At 30.4% G+C, this 15248-nt stretch overlaps 1 protein-coding gene across 4 annotated transcripts in view; it reads right to left on the bottom strand.

Moving 5' to 3' along the window:
- Coq8 (ubiquinone biosynthesis protein COQ8, mitochondrial) overlaps positions 1-15248 on the bottom strand; it is a 138245-nt gene that overhangs the window by 77109 nt on the left and 45888 nt on the right. For all 4 annotated transcript variants that reach the window (XR_015040219.1, XM_085812963.1, XM_085812962.1 and 1 more), the window contains exons 4-6: positions 13881-13947; positions 11814-12017; positions 5563-5648 (exon numbers count right to left, since the gene is read on the bottom strand). Coding sequence is in view for 3 of the 4 variants with exons in the window: in XM_085812963.1 (XP_085669089.1) it covers positions 5563-5648; positions 11814-12017; positions 13881-13947 (357 nt within the window). In the remaining variant the exon portion in view is untranslated. The remainder of the gene's footprint in view (positions 1-5562; positions 5649-11813; positions 12018-13880; positions 13948-15248) is intronic.

Genomic DNA, 15248 nt, shown 5'->3' with positions numbered 1-15248 from the left:
TTATAAAAGTAAACTTGAACTTTCGATTATGTCAAATAGAATTTCCGATGCTGGAACTTCCAAAGGATCTACAAAACGATAGTATGTTTCGATGTCCAACAAACAAAAAGTGGGATTGCTGCAAAAAATGGATAAAGACATGAAGAATGTGACAGAGAGGTTACTGAAAACGAAAAAATTTCGATTGACAAGTTAGTCTGTATTCTCGGGCACAGCAATTAACGGGACTTGAACAGCGGGACTTTGTAACTGAGCAAGAAATTATGTCTGTTTATAGAATTAAAGGGAAAGTATTATCACATAAAATGAAGCAACTTAAACAACTTACATTGAAAGAAATGTTTAATAAAGTAAACAAATAAATATTAAGCTTTTTCTTTTTGCAAATTTTGATACCCTTTAGATCATAATTGTTCTTTATTTCATAAATTACGGTTTCATATTTTTAATTTTAGAATTTCTGCATGCCATCTTACGAGATTTAAACTGATGATCTATAATCCGGAAAAATCGATAATCCGGAATCGCCGAAGTCCCGACGAGTCCAGATTAACGACTTTTGACCGTATATCCAATATTATCTCTCCATAGCAGTTTTGGTTTGCCACCACAAGTATGCATGCTTAATTTGAACTAATTATTTCATCCTCAAATAGTTTGCTAAATTGCCTTTTGTTTTTGGCCTTTCACCTTCAAAAGTTGGATCATTTTACCAGTTTTTATTAACTTGAAATGTTTCTGGCAAATTTGAGTATTTTTTTTTTTTTTTTTCCAATTCAAAAAATGTTTTCTTTCAGTTTTAAATCAGTGGTTTCAAATGACAGAACACTTGCGTCAAGCCTTAATGCATTTCAGTTAAGTGTTTCTATCAAAACCTGTTACTAAAGAGAAAATTCAGTTTTCTGGATTAAAGTTACATAAATAAAATTATAATAGTGATTTTAATTAAGAGATTAAATTAGTTAAACTATGTTTTAATGAAAGGTAAATGAAAAATGGATGAAGAAAGACACGTTTTCCAAGATAAGGGGGAATTTATGCACTTTTGTAGTTTGTGTACAATAGAATTGCATGTTTGTCCTGCAATAAGGAAATTATAAGTTCCAAAAGAATACAGTCTATGCCACCATTAAAAAAAAAAAAAAATGAAAAGCACAGAGAGAAGAAAAGCTACAGTTTCTAAAATGTAACTTAAAACAATTTTTTTTTTTGTTTTTGTTTTTTTTTGTTTCTGGGGTTTTTTTTTTTTTTTTTTTTTTTTTTTTTTTAAACTGAAGGAAATCAATTCAATGAAAGAACAGTTTATGCAAGTTTTACTTCAAAAGACATCACTATAGAATAATCAACATCATTTATTGATGGAAAATTCCAGAAATATTTTTGATTAATCATGATTGATTTTCTGATTTTTTATTCCTTAATTTTTCATATAAGTCTGCTGAACTTCTTTGTCCTGACAAACAACAATCATTTAAAAGTACGTATTAGTTTGCCAGCAAACATGGTAGAACAATGCATTTATAAATTTTCTAGTGATGTACCATGTCTATCAAAAGAAAAAAAGTAAAGATTTTGCAACATCAACAGCAGTTGATGAGAGTGACAATTATAATATAAATTGCCAGTTTTGTACAAGCATTACTGATGAATCTGAAGTATTTGAAGAATTAAAGGAAATAATTCATATGAAAGCAAAAAATTGGTACACAGGATATTCTTTCCAAATTAAAAACTTTAATAAGTAAATATAAATTAAGGTGGGATAAAATAGTTGTATTTGCAGTGATGGTGCAGCTGCTATATTCGGTAAAAATGTAAGAGTAGCTGTAATGTTATGAAATACAGTGAAAGAAGAAAAATTTCTGAATAAGTTTTGCACCATACATTGCATTATTTATCAAGAAGCATTTTGAGGCTGAAGTTTTCAGGTGTACACAAACAATAAACTTCATCACAAAAAAAGGAAAAAAAAAGTGAACCATCAAGAATTTGCTGTAATTCTTGACTAAACTGAAAGTGGGTATGGAAAAACAAAATTATTGCGAATAAGATGATGAGATAATTAAGCTGTACTAAAATGGTTTTTAATTTAATAAATGAAATTCATGTTTAAGCATCAAAGTTCTCATGACACAAAAAATAAAACTATCAAAGAGCTACAAAATGATACATGAATACCATATTTAGCATTTTTTGTTGACAAAACTGGTAGTTAAAATGTTCTCTAATAGAAAACTGTAAGGAAAAAAGAAATTGATCACCAACATGTATGCTTGTATTAAAGTTAAACTGTAACTATAGCCACATAACTTTTTATCAACAAATTTTATACATTTCCTATATCTTAAACTCTGCCCTATTATTTCAAATAAAAAAGTCAAAAATATGCAAGAAGAATAGCATTCTTATCAGAAGAATTTTAAGAAAAATTTAAAGATTTAATGATTTGAAGACTGATTTTACATTATTTCCATTACTATTAAAATGAAAGAACTTGAATAACACATTAAGAAATCTACAAATGGAGTTACTAATTCATATTATGATATAAAACTTGAAGATTCAAAGATTTGATGATACGGATTTAATTAAATTTTATGCAAAAGTTAAATACTTTCAAGTAAGGAATTTTTATAAAAAGTGATTGCTTTGTTGCTTAATTTAAAAGTTTTTTTTTTTCAGTTAAAAATAACAAGAACCTGATTAACCAATAGACATTTATAGTCTGCACAGAAGATAATTTCTGGTAATTTTTCTCCAAGGCTACAAACATAATCAGAAAGACTCTAAAATGTCAAGTTGCAATAAGAAATAAAGAAGTTTATTTATGTATAAACATAAATAAACTTCTTTATTTCTTTCTTTATTTTTTAACACAAAAATACATATGTACAAACATATGTATTTTTGTGTTAAAAAATTAATAAATAAAAAAAGGTATTATTTCTTTAGTCTTGTCCCACTTAAATAATGTTCTCATAATTTGTTTAAGTTCAAAACAAATTATTTAGAGGTCAATTCAATGTATTAGAATTATTTTAAATTAATGAAAGTCGGAATATGTCAGTTCATTTGAATTACCAAGCATAAAAACAGAAATTTCTTGCAGATACCAACTCATACATTTCAAAAGAACAAAAATATTTTTCTTTGTGTTATTATTACTACTATTGATTACGTACATTTAAATAAATATTTAGCAAATGAAGTTTTACTTAAAAAGTTTCAATATTTTACTAAGAGAATTTAGCTTGTCAGCATTTTTCAAATCATGCATTTGGCTCACCCACAATTTGAATTTGAGACCACAGTTTTAAATAATTTAAAACCCTTATTTTTATTTTGAAGAAATTCTGTCACATACATTAAACTCAATATTTTACTTTTTCAAATGATTAAGGAAACAGAATACTTTTCTGTTAAAGCGGGAACAGTTGTCAAATGCCTATTTATATCCTGTCATGAATAGCTGTGCTATAATAACACAAGGTGTGCCTATAACAACTTCTTACAGATAAGAAAAAGATTACTAACCTTTAAATAAATTTATCTCCTCCAAAATAATCATCAGAGGAATCTATACAATATTTCCAATGTTTCTTCAGGTCATCGAAATACTGTTTATAGGGGTTGGAACTAATCGTTCACAAAATATGTATAACTTTTGATTTAATATCTTGAGATGTTTTTGTATCTCTGTCGGAGAAGAAAAAAATTAGCTGGTGAGAAGTCAGAAAAATATGGTGGGGGATTATCAATACAATTCAATGCTTAGCAAGATATTTTTGTACAAACAAAGCTGTATAGAGCCCAGTTTTATTATGGAAAAGAAATCATTGCTCAGAATCAAGAAGTTCCTTCTTATCTCACCCTTACACTGTTCGTTAATCAACAAAGCACCTCCTTGAAAAATACTGATTGATTGACTCATTTTTAGGACACATTCATGGTAAATAAATCCTTTGTAATAAAAAAAAAACAGAATGATCATCCCCTTAGTCCTTGATTTCAACATCTGTGTGTGTGTGTGTGTTTTTTTTTTTTTTTTTTTTTTTTTTGTATGGGATGAGACTGTCCTGTAGCAGGAGATAGTGCATTCTGTCTTTTTGTTTCTGTGTCATACTGTAGATACCATGTCTTATCTCCCGGTATGATACACTTTAAGATACTGTTGTCCTGTCTCGAAAGTATTTAGCAAATTTCACAGGAAGCTTTTCTGTCTTTTTAATTATTCTGTCCAAATCCAAGATATATATCGATCACAAACTTTCCTTATTTTCAGATTTTCAATTAAAATTAACCTACAGCTTTCTTTGCTTATCCCATGCATGTCTGAAAGTTGTTAAGTTGTTAAATGTATATCAGCTTTTACAAAAAAATTAATTTTCTCTATATTTCCCTCATTCTTTGAAGTTGATAGGCACATTATATTTGGTTATCTTCAATACTTTTGTGCCCACATTTAAAGTGTTTGTACCACTCATACACTTGTGTTCTTGATAACGATCCCCATATATTTTTCTTATCTCTGACATTTTGATAACAGACATAACCTAATTTGTATTAAAATTTAATGTTATAATGTTGTTTCATCTCAAAATATTTTTTTTTGCACAATGTCTTCCCAGTAAATGAATGGTGTTTTGATATGCAAACGACAAAACAACCAGATTAAACTAGCTTTAACAAGAGTTAAGATAGAACAAGAACTCTTTCTAAGCACACATTATTTTTTCACTTTATTTTATTTTTTGGTCTTTTAATTTGTCTGATTATTTTATGGGCTCATGTTGTATATATAATGTTTAATGAGCACAGTTCTAATGCTGTACGCACTGCTGAATTGGCACAATTCTTTAATTTTTTTTAAAGTGAAAACATATCACTGTCTGCACAAGGAGGATGAAAATATTCTCCTCATGTACACAACTATTTGTTTTCCATTGAAAACATTACAGAACTGCATAAATTTGCCATCATGCACTGTTTTGACACTGCACACATTAAACATTATATTTATAAATTATATGTAAAACAATTATTATTTTCATAGACCTTTATGCATTATTAAGGTTGCAGGCATCTAGTAATTACATTTTATGCCAATTTTTAAGTCTGGTGCTAAGTGTGCTAAAAGAACATTACAAAATTGAACATATTTGGCCCTGTGTACATTAAACATATTATATTTACAAATTATATTCATTAGATATAAAATAGTTGTTTCTTTCATGAAGCTTTATTATACATCGTTATGGTTGCTGACAGTTAGTTAGATTTTGCATTCCATGTTTAAGTTTGGTGCTAAGTGGCATTCCATTTCACAAAAGAGGGCTATAATAATTTTTAATTTATTTACTTCATTAGTATTGACGGATGTTAATATCTTTCAGATGTTAAAATTAATACCATTTATAATTAACATTACTAAATACCTATTTAAGCATTTTAAACCTGTTTTTTACATTTATTTATTAATGACTATTTAAAATAGGGATTGAAAACAACTACACTGAAATTAATAGTATAATGGAATGATTACTCCTTATTAATGTTTCTTACTTCCATTTGCCAGGATGGCATAAAATCTGCAGACTGGCGAACTCTTTCAAAAACAGCGGCTAGCTGAGGATTCATCATAGCATTATCTAATAAAAGGAGAAAATTATCAAGGTAATAACTGAAGGAGCAAAACAAAAAATTCCACTTTATATCATAGTTCTACACTTTTAAAAGACCAAAGACTGAATTTCACAATATTTTACTATAAGCACAATATCCTTTTCCCTAAATATACTTCTCATCTAATAATGCTTAATCGCAGCATTAAGTGATTAATTATGACTGTACACTCCTGGACACCTCTCAGAAAATGAACTCTCCCATAAATCATAAGATAGCATTATGTCAAGTGTGTGCTCATAAGCTTTATGAAAATCTATGTTTATTAAATTTTTATCACTTATATAAGATAATAAAAGACTGTTTTAATCTTTAAAGCATCCATTTTTATGTTCATGTGAGGATATATATAGAACCTACATTGTTTTATCAATGGATGCTCTGGCATTAACATGCAAAAAAATTATTTAGATAAGTCAACTGATGAAAAACTTGAACTATAAAACACTTACATAATAAAAATAACATTTTATAAAGGATTCTCAATCTTTGTATGCAAGGCACTGAAGATTGGTCAAAAGAACTCAAGCTCACTTTAAATCCTGACAAAACTAATTATTGTATTTTCTCAACTGACAGGAAAAACAGAAAGTCCTTTCAACCTACTATAAATCTATGTGGCTCTGTAATCAAACGAACCACATATCCCAAGTACCTTGGCATCTTAATTATGAGCTGAGATTTTCAAAGCACCACGAACAAATCTCTAACAAAGCCTTACAAAGGCTTAATATCCTTAGAGAATATGTGGTGCATCTTGGGGATCATGACCAACAACTCTTCTTAATACTTATACTTTGCTTGTTAGGCCCATTCTAGAATATGCTACCGCCATATGGACAACAGCCTCATCTTCTGCAAAGGGTAAGATCGACACTGTCCAGTACAGAGCATCCAAGATCATTATTGGTGCTATCTCATCTACAAATAACAACAAAGCAGAAACTGAATGCAGTCTAACCACCTTAGAAAACAAAAGAAAATTGGCCATCATCAAGTTCACAAATAAAATTAGAAGCCTTACAGATCTTCATATCTCCAGCAAAACCTTCAAGGCGTGGTGGAAGGTAAAAAAATTAATTAAAATTGTCCTCCACCCAACAATTCGATAGTGAAATCAGGAGAGAAATTAACTTACAGCATGAAGATACTGATATCATTAAAGAAGCTCTTCTCTCTATCAGTCTTTCCCCACAAGTAATTGTAAATTTAAACCTCTTGTAACAAAAAAGAGCCAGCTGCAATAATCAAATAATCAAGGAGAAAAGCATCCACACCATCAACAAACTTTCAAAATCTAGCTATTGCATATACAGGCAGTTCCTCCGACTCAGACTTTGACAGGGGTGGCATTGGCATCTATTTCATTCATGCTAATGGTGAATCTGAATCCCGTAAAATACCTGTTGGTAAAATTGTCTCAAATTATACCTGCGCGCTTGTGGCCATTAAAAAGGCTTTATATATCTATTTTTCCAAGGCAATCCAAAACTGCAGTGGCCTCTTATTATTCTCTGATTCTAAATCTGCACTCCAAGCCATTCTAAGGGATAATTCTCAACTTATCCGGGACATTATAATGCTCATGAACAAAACTACTGCATCTCAAAGGACTTGTACACTACAGTAGATACCAACGTATGTTGATATTTACGGAAATGAGTAAGCTGATGGCCTTGCCAAAGAGACCCGAATAAGTTCTTAACTTTCCAATAGCTTAACCCTTACTGATGCTGACTCAATAGCCAGCCAAAGACTTATTTCCCAAACAATCAAGAAGAACTCCATTCCTGCCCTAAATTGTAACTGTGTCATTTCCTCTACCATAGCCAGACAGAGGAGAAAACATTCTAAAGGAATAAAGATATCTGCTGATGGCCAACGAAATGACAATAGCTGTCCTCACTGTACTGATATCCAACTTTCTCCAGACCATCTCTTTGACTGTCCTGCTATTTTGGCCAAGCTCCTCAATACAGATGTAGCTCCCTCGCACCAACTCCTATATTCTTCGAAGATTATTGATGTTGCTGTGGATGTTCGGGATACTTTTGGTCCTTTTTGACTCCTCTGCACAGACTCTTCAGACAAGACAACAAGAAATAACATTTTATGAAAAATCTTTTTCATAAGCTACTTCAAATGTTTCGATAAAAAATACTGTTACTTATATGATTTTCAAAACTAAAGAATAATGCAAGATAGTAAAATAATAGCAAATTGTGTATACTTTTAAACTGCTGCAAAAGTTTTTACTGAAGATTTAAAGACTCATTCAAAGTAACATATTGCACATGAATTTTAAACTGCATCAATGAGTAATTAATAATGAACTCTGCACCTTTCACAGAAAATGGACACTTTTCATAAAACACAAGATTTCAAAAACTATGAGATTGCATCCAGTTGATGTTTCATTCGTGAAAGAAAATTCTATTACAATAGTTTTATTTAATTAATAATGCTCATTTTCTTGTCATAATAAATCAACTATTACTAAAACAATTATGCACATTAAATCATACCATCTATTAGAAGATAGTATGGATGCTTGTTAAAACTTTTTTTTTGTTTGTTCTATTTTACCTAACTAATCCTTCCCACAAATAAAGAATGTACTTCATATTAATCCATTCTATCAAAGTATGAAAATCTAGCACATAAACTGCATACAAACATAGAGAAATGGAAAACAAAGGAAACGTAAGATAAATACACTACCCAACATTGAAAATGCAACATTAGAAGGAGTGGCCAGAAAGTGCTGAAACTCGACAAACAGACAAAGACAGCAATGGATAATAAATGACAGGTTGTAAGACCACACTGGATGGAGATACACAATAATATCTAGACAAGTAATATGTCTAGATACAGTCAATGACACTACATATTATCACTTAATTTGTAGCTTCGCTTGAGCAAGATGAACATTATTATAGGTTTCAACAGGATGCAGCAACGAGCCATACATCAAATAAATCAGGCATTTCTTCAGGGATTGTCTGATATCAAAAACCTCGCTCTCCAGACTTGTTGTAGGGCTATCTTAAGAACATAATGTAAACAAAAAATTCAAAGACAATCCAGGACCTGCAGGAGAATATAACCAAAGCAATTAGCGAAACCTTGGTCTCAACACTGCACAAAGTGACCTCTAATATGTGTCACTGTATAAGTTTGTGCCTCGAACTTAATGGTAAACACTTCCAAGATCTAATTGTTAAATTTTGTGTTTTGTTTCATGTAAGAACAATTGTAGTCACATGTAAATATTTTCATGTTATAATAATAGAAACGAGAAGGTTTCATAACTATTTATAATACTTTTACATGGAATTTTGGGATTTTAGAAATGCATTATACTAAAATTCCTTTAAAAGATACACTGTAGTATTTTAATTAATAAATCTAATGAACATACTAATCTGTGTCATTTAAACCATATGCAGGTAGTCCACAACTTTTGCACAATTTGCTATTTTGCACATTTTTCAAAATTAAATTTTTTACAGACTTTTGTCCAATATTACAAAAAATATCAACTTCCATGCAGTGTCTTGCATCAAGCATGGGAGCTTGAGCTGCTTCACACACTGTCTTCTACAGTAGCAGATTTTTAAGAATCTTTGTGATGTCTCGAGGGTTTCAAAACATTAAATTTTGAAAAAAAGAAAAAAAAAATGCAGGAGTAAGTTCAAAATTGTGGAAATATATCTTCAAAGAATGCTTCAAGTTGACATGGCTTAATGATGAATAAAATGGCAAGACCTTTGGGATCTTGATTGACAATCAACATCGAAGCAATGTTCCTCTGAGTTTTTCACTTACTGAAGTTAGGGCTCTTAAATTGCACAAAGATTGGAAGACTAGATTAAAAAATGATTCTAAAATGGTGTTTCAAGCAAATAATATCTGGTTTGATAAATTTAAGATAAGATATTCTTTACATAATACTCAATTAACTGGTGAATTGTGTGATGCTGATAAAGATGCTGCAAAAAAATTACTGTAGATAGGGAATATTCTCTAAGCGAAATATTCAATGCAGATGAGAAGGGTTTATTTTGGAAAAAATGCCTAATCATGCATTCTTATAGAAGGAAGAATCAGTTGCTCCTGGACATAAACTTCCTAAGAACTGGTCGACATCGCTACATCCTCACAAACAGCAGAAATTTAGCTGGTGATTTAAAATTAAAGATAAGCTCATGTCTCATTTTGGCAGTTAAACAATATTATAAGGATAAAATTTACAATTTAAAGTATTAATTTTAGACAATGCTCCAGGATACAGAAAATCTCTGCAGAATTTATCTACTACCAGAACTACAAAGAAATCAATGTTGTGTTTCTCCTTTCCAATATTACCTGCCTCATGCAGCTGATAGGCTAAACAGTGATAGTGGAATTTAAATATCATATGAAGACAATAATGAATGCATCATCAAGGCAACTGGCAGGGAAAGGGAGTCCATTAAGAAATTTTTGGAAGGACTGTAATATATGGAACACAATAAACAATACTGAGACTTGTGGGTTGAAATAAAAGAGTCAACAATGAAAGGTTTCTGGAAACATTTATCCCCTCAAAAGATGAACAATTTTATACATTCTGAAAAACTTTGGAAATTATCACAGGTGATTCAGTCTAATAAATTAATCTAACTTCTACATCAACAATGAAGATGTTAATGAGTTGATTGAATTTTACTCAGTATCTCTGATAAATGAATACTTAACTGAGCAACAAGAGTTAAATGAATATCATTAAAAGAATTAAATGAATACAAATAAGTGAAGAAGAAGAAGCTGATAAAATCATCAAGACATTGACAACCAAAAATATGAATGAAGTCTTTATGCATCTTGACAAATTTTCGACTATCATGAAAAAAATATCCCAATGGAGCTAATAAAGCTTAAGTACCTACGGCGACTAATAAAGACACGTTATAGAAATCTTTATATATATATATATATATATATATATATATATATATAAAGGCTGGTATTCAGTTATCTCTTCACAAGTTTATAAAGAAAATATCTGAAACCACTTATCATATTTTAATATACAATTTTTAATGTTTTTCTTATGCTTTTGAACATTCAGCATTCGCACTCATTTTTAGGAACCCATTACGGGTGAAAGTCGAGGGCCACTTGTATTATGAAAATTCAAATACAGTCAAAAGTCGTTAATCTGGACTCGTCGGGACTCCGGATTATAGATCATCAGTTTAAATCTCGTAAGATGGCATGCAGAAATTCTAAAATTAAAAATATGAAACCGTAATTTATGAAATAAAGAACAATTATGATCTAAAGGGTATCAAAAAAAAAAAAAAAAAAAGCTTAATATTTGTTTACTTTATTAAACATTTCTTTCAATGTAAGTTGTTTAAGTTGCTTTGTTTTATGTGATAATACTTTCTCTTTAATTCTATAAACAGACATAATTTCTTGTTCAGTTACAAAGTCCCGTTAATTGCTGTGCCGAGAATACCGACTAACTTGTCAATCGAAATTTTTTCGTTTTCACTAACCTCTCTGTCACATTCTTCATGTCTTTATCCATTTTTTGCAGCAATTCCACTTTTTGTTTGATGGACATCGAAACATACTTTCATTTTGTACGATCCTTTGGGAGCTCCAGAATTGGAAATTCTATTTGACATAATCGAAAGTTCAAGTTTACTTTTATAGTACTGCTCTTACAGTCTGCAAAAAATAATAAGCCGGATCCAATTTGAAGATTAAAGAACAACGCAATCATCAACATTAACTGAAATAGATAATTATATAATTTTAGCTTATACTGGCCATAATACATAAAACGCATACGCGAAAACGTATTCTGCACTTGCGCACACACATATGCGCAGTCGTAAAAGGTCTAACGTGCATGCGTAAACGCCTATGCGCATGTGTAAATGCGGCGCATGCGCAGAAAGTTTTTAGCTTTGAGGTCTGGATTATAGATCATTCCGGATTATGGGTGTCCGAATTAACGACTTTTGACTGTACATACATACACACAAAAGGTTTACATTACTAGAATCATTAATGATTTTTAATTTTATCACACATGCACATACTGATTAAATTTAATTACAATACGATACTACCTTGTATGCTCAGCATTTGACCAAGTTTTAAAGCAGCACCCCGCACTTTGCATAAAGTATCAACAATTCGATTAGCATTTGCTTCAGAAAGGAAAGGATTCTCTGATAAAAGAGAACCTACACTTGAAATCTTTTCAGTCTTAAATCCTAATCTTTTCCTTGCAGTTTCTGCTATAGCACCTATTCCCATACCAGCAGCAAGACCTATAAATATTAAGCAGATCTAACTAACTATGCAATTCCAAAAATTGAAAATATTTATGAACTGATACAATTTTATCATACAAAAACCTTTTAAATGCAGTTCATGAAGTAGTAATTGTTAATTTTTTAACTCAAACTGAAATTTTTATTTAATAATACAATCAAATGTTTACATATATATAAAGTACATATTTGAACAAAAGAAGGTTTACAAAAAGTTATAGATCCTTTCTTTTTAAAAACTAACACAGACAATAATTGTACATTAGAAGTGGGAAAAAAAATCACACAACAGAAATTTTATTTTGCTGAAAGAAAATTAAACAGGATTTAAGAGCGTAAAAGATTGTACTGTTGACACAGTAATAATGCATAACTATTGCAGGGACACAGGAACTATCATTCTAAGGGAGAAGAAAAAACACAGATTTTTTGCCTAATTGAAAATTCAAATCTGTAACAAATACTTCTAGTGACTGTTACATTTAGTCAACAGCATCTCTGAGTGAACTAATAAGTAAACTCTGCATCCTAAATAATTTATGACAGTAAAATAATAACAATAAAAAATGTAATAATACTCCAAAGTTTTTCTGATATAGATGTGAGAAATTAAAAAAAAAAAAAAAAGCACTGGTAAAGCAATATGAATAAGATTACCGATTCAACTTCTAAAGAAGAACTTATGGAAAAGAAAGAAAACTAAAAAGAATTACTGGTCTTAAGAATTCATATTTATAATTTATTTATTATTATTCCGCCTGCTTCACCCTTCAATGGGCACAACAGGTCAGTCATGTTATCTTGATAGTTGCTACAGCAACCTATTTTGGTTGTTTATCTTTTAACCTTATTAAAGATAAACAGATTTAACAATAGTTTAACAATAGTACAAATGGGTGCTCCAACTTACAATTTTTTGGGAATGTTAGTATAAAATTAGCAAAAAGGGTTAGTTAGCTTAGAGATATTTATATATTTACATGAGTTGAGGCTTGCTGCCTTTACATTTCGTCAGGTGCTTAGACCTGGTTATCTGCTATGATTATGTTTCTCTTAGAATAGACATACTCTATGATAGTTCTGATGCCCCGCTGTCCGTAGTAATCTTGAAGAAGGTCTTTGAAACTATGTGATCCCTGAAGCTGAGGAAGGGAGGCTCTAATGGGAGAAGTAAGTGGACAGTTGTGGATGTAACGTGAAATGTCTGCTGAAGAAGCTGAAGCCCCGCAGGCGTATTTTACGTTTTGATGGCAGAACCTGCTGAGGTACGCAGGAAATCTTCCATGATTTGTGAAAGCTTGTTGTAGATAGAAATCTGTTTTGAGCCTTATAAGCGAAACATATTTGAAACTTTAAACAAATATTAAAAAAAAAAAAAAAGAATTCTACATTTTCTTTGGTAAAAGGTTTATTGAAGAAAATTAGCTGTAAACGAGAGAAAATTTATATATATATATATATTACATACATTTTATAATATTTTGAGCAATATATTTAAGCAAAATATAATAATAATCAAAAAGTCATCTACGCAATCATTTATGGGAATTTTTTGGTAACACTATTTCATTACATAATTCTAAAATTTAACAATGCAACAGAGTTATCATACTTGCTATAAACAATGATAAAGCAGCTGTGGCAAAAATCAAAGATCATTGTAAATATAGATATAGAATTATTGTGGAAATACCTAGCTTATCAAAGACAAGCTTAGAAAAGACTTGTGTATTAAGAAATGTATTGCTAGGCAAAAATAAAGCATGGATAAAAAACATTAACTTAAGTAATTTAAATATATTACAATAAAATTCAAAATGGCATACTATTCACAACACAGTGTGAAACCAACAGTATTACCTCCATATGAAAGGAGACGACTGAAGCGTGATGAAGGTACTTTCCTTTCTCGAGCTCGTTCGCTTAACTGCAAGAGAGATCTTGAGTATAATTCAAATATAACAACTTTCTTGTTAATGAATCATAATTTTAGAAACCAACCACCTTTTATTCAAATAACTTGAAATATACAAATACTAGTTATGAAAACACATTACTACAATTAATCAAATCCATATTTACTTATTAAATTTAAAAATGTAGCCTTAAAGCAAAGAAATACATATATGTAACTTCAGCACAATGCTCAGTGGAGAAGTGAGCATAACTGGCACCCGGGGCAAAATACCTTTTCAGCGCCCCCCCCCCGTAAAAAACACAGTGACATGATGAAAATCTTGTTTGGGAACCATTTGCCCAACCTCTGCAAGCAGTGCCCGGGGCATCATACACCCCCTTGTCCCCTCTCACTATGCCACTGACAATGCTTTATCACTTATCTGGAATGATGGGGCCAAAACGAAGTCTGCATTATAAAGCATGCTTATGCTATTTTGAAAGTGAAGAGTTTCATAGTATTATAATATATTTAGCATGATAGAAAAATTGTTAATTAGTTGATCATTTAACAGAAACACAGCTTAGTTAACAGATGGACAGAGAGTTGTAATAACAAAGTGGCCATTAGAAGAAATAAATCAAAATAATATAAATTACACCTATTTAACAAAACCACTTTTTAAAAATGCCTACGTAATAAAGAATGTAAATTATATATAATTTATAAGAGATAATAAAAACTTTTTAAAGTAATTAACAATTAGCAACTTGGTATAGACAAGTTATTAGTTTAACATGTCTAGGATACGTCAAGAATTACTGTGCATTCAAAATTAGCATCATTTTGTTGCCGTCCCCCCCAAAAATAAATTAAAAAGAAGAATGAAAAAATTTATAAATCACATCTACCTCTTCTTCGTGACTAGTCTAGTGTGTAGTATAGAACTATTGAATAATCTTTGTTTCTGATTTCAATATTTTTCATAACAGAAATAATTTCATTAGCTACGACTAGAATAACTTTCTTTTGAATGTTCTTGCTGTGGTGCTACGGTGTATACAGTCTTAAAAGTTTCGCAGCTCATTAGACATTTTTATTCAGTATCTTATTTGGCCATAAACTTAATTTATCCTGGAACATTGCCACTGGCTGGTTTTCTTAGCTTCTCTGAGCCCTTAAACAAAAATGCCATTCCATTAGAAACATAATGATAAAGAATAATTTCTCTAAGACTAACCTCCGTTTTTTTCTTCCTTCTCAATTTCATCTTGCTTTAATTAATTTCAAATATTTGGACTCTTAGAGATAAGTTTTTCCACTTGCATTTA

This window comes from Stegodyphus dumicola, chromosome 3 (genome assembly GCF_044657685.1).
Source record: "Stegodyphus dumicola isolate Sdum_Otavi_A_Nest chromosome 3, ASM4465768v1".
NCBI lineage: Eukaryota > Metazoa > Arthropoda > Arachnida > Araneae > Eresidae > Stegodyphus > Stegodyphus dumicola.
Note: the sequence above shows the minus strand (reverse complement) of the source record. Positions and strands in the feature narration are given on the sequence as shown.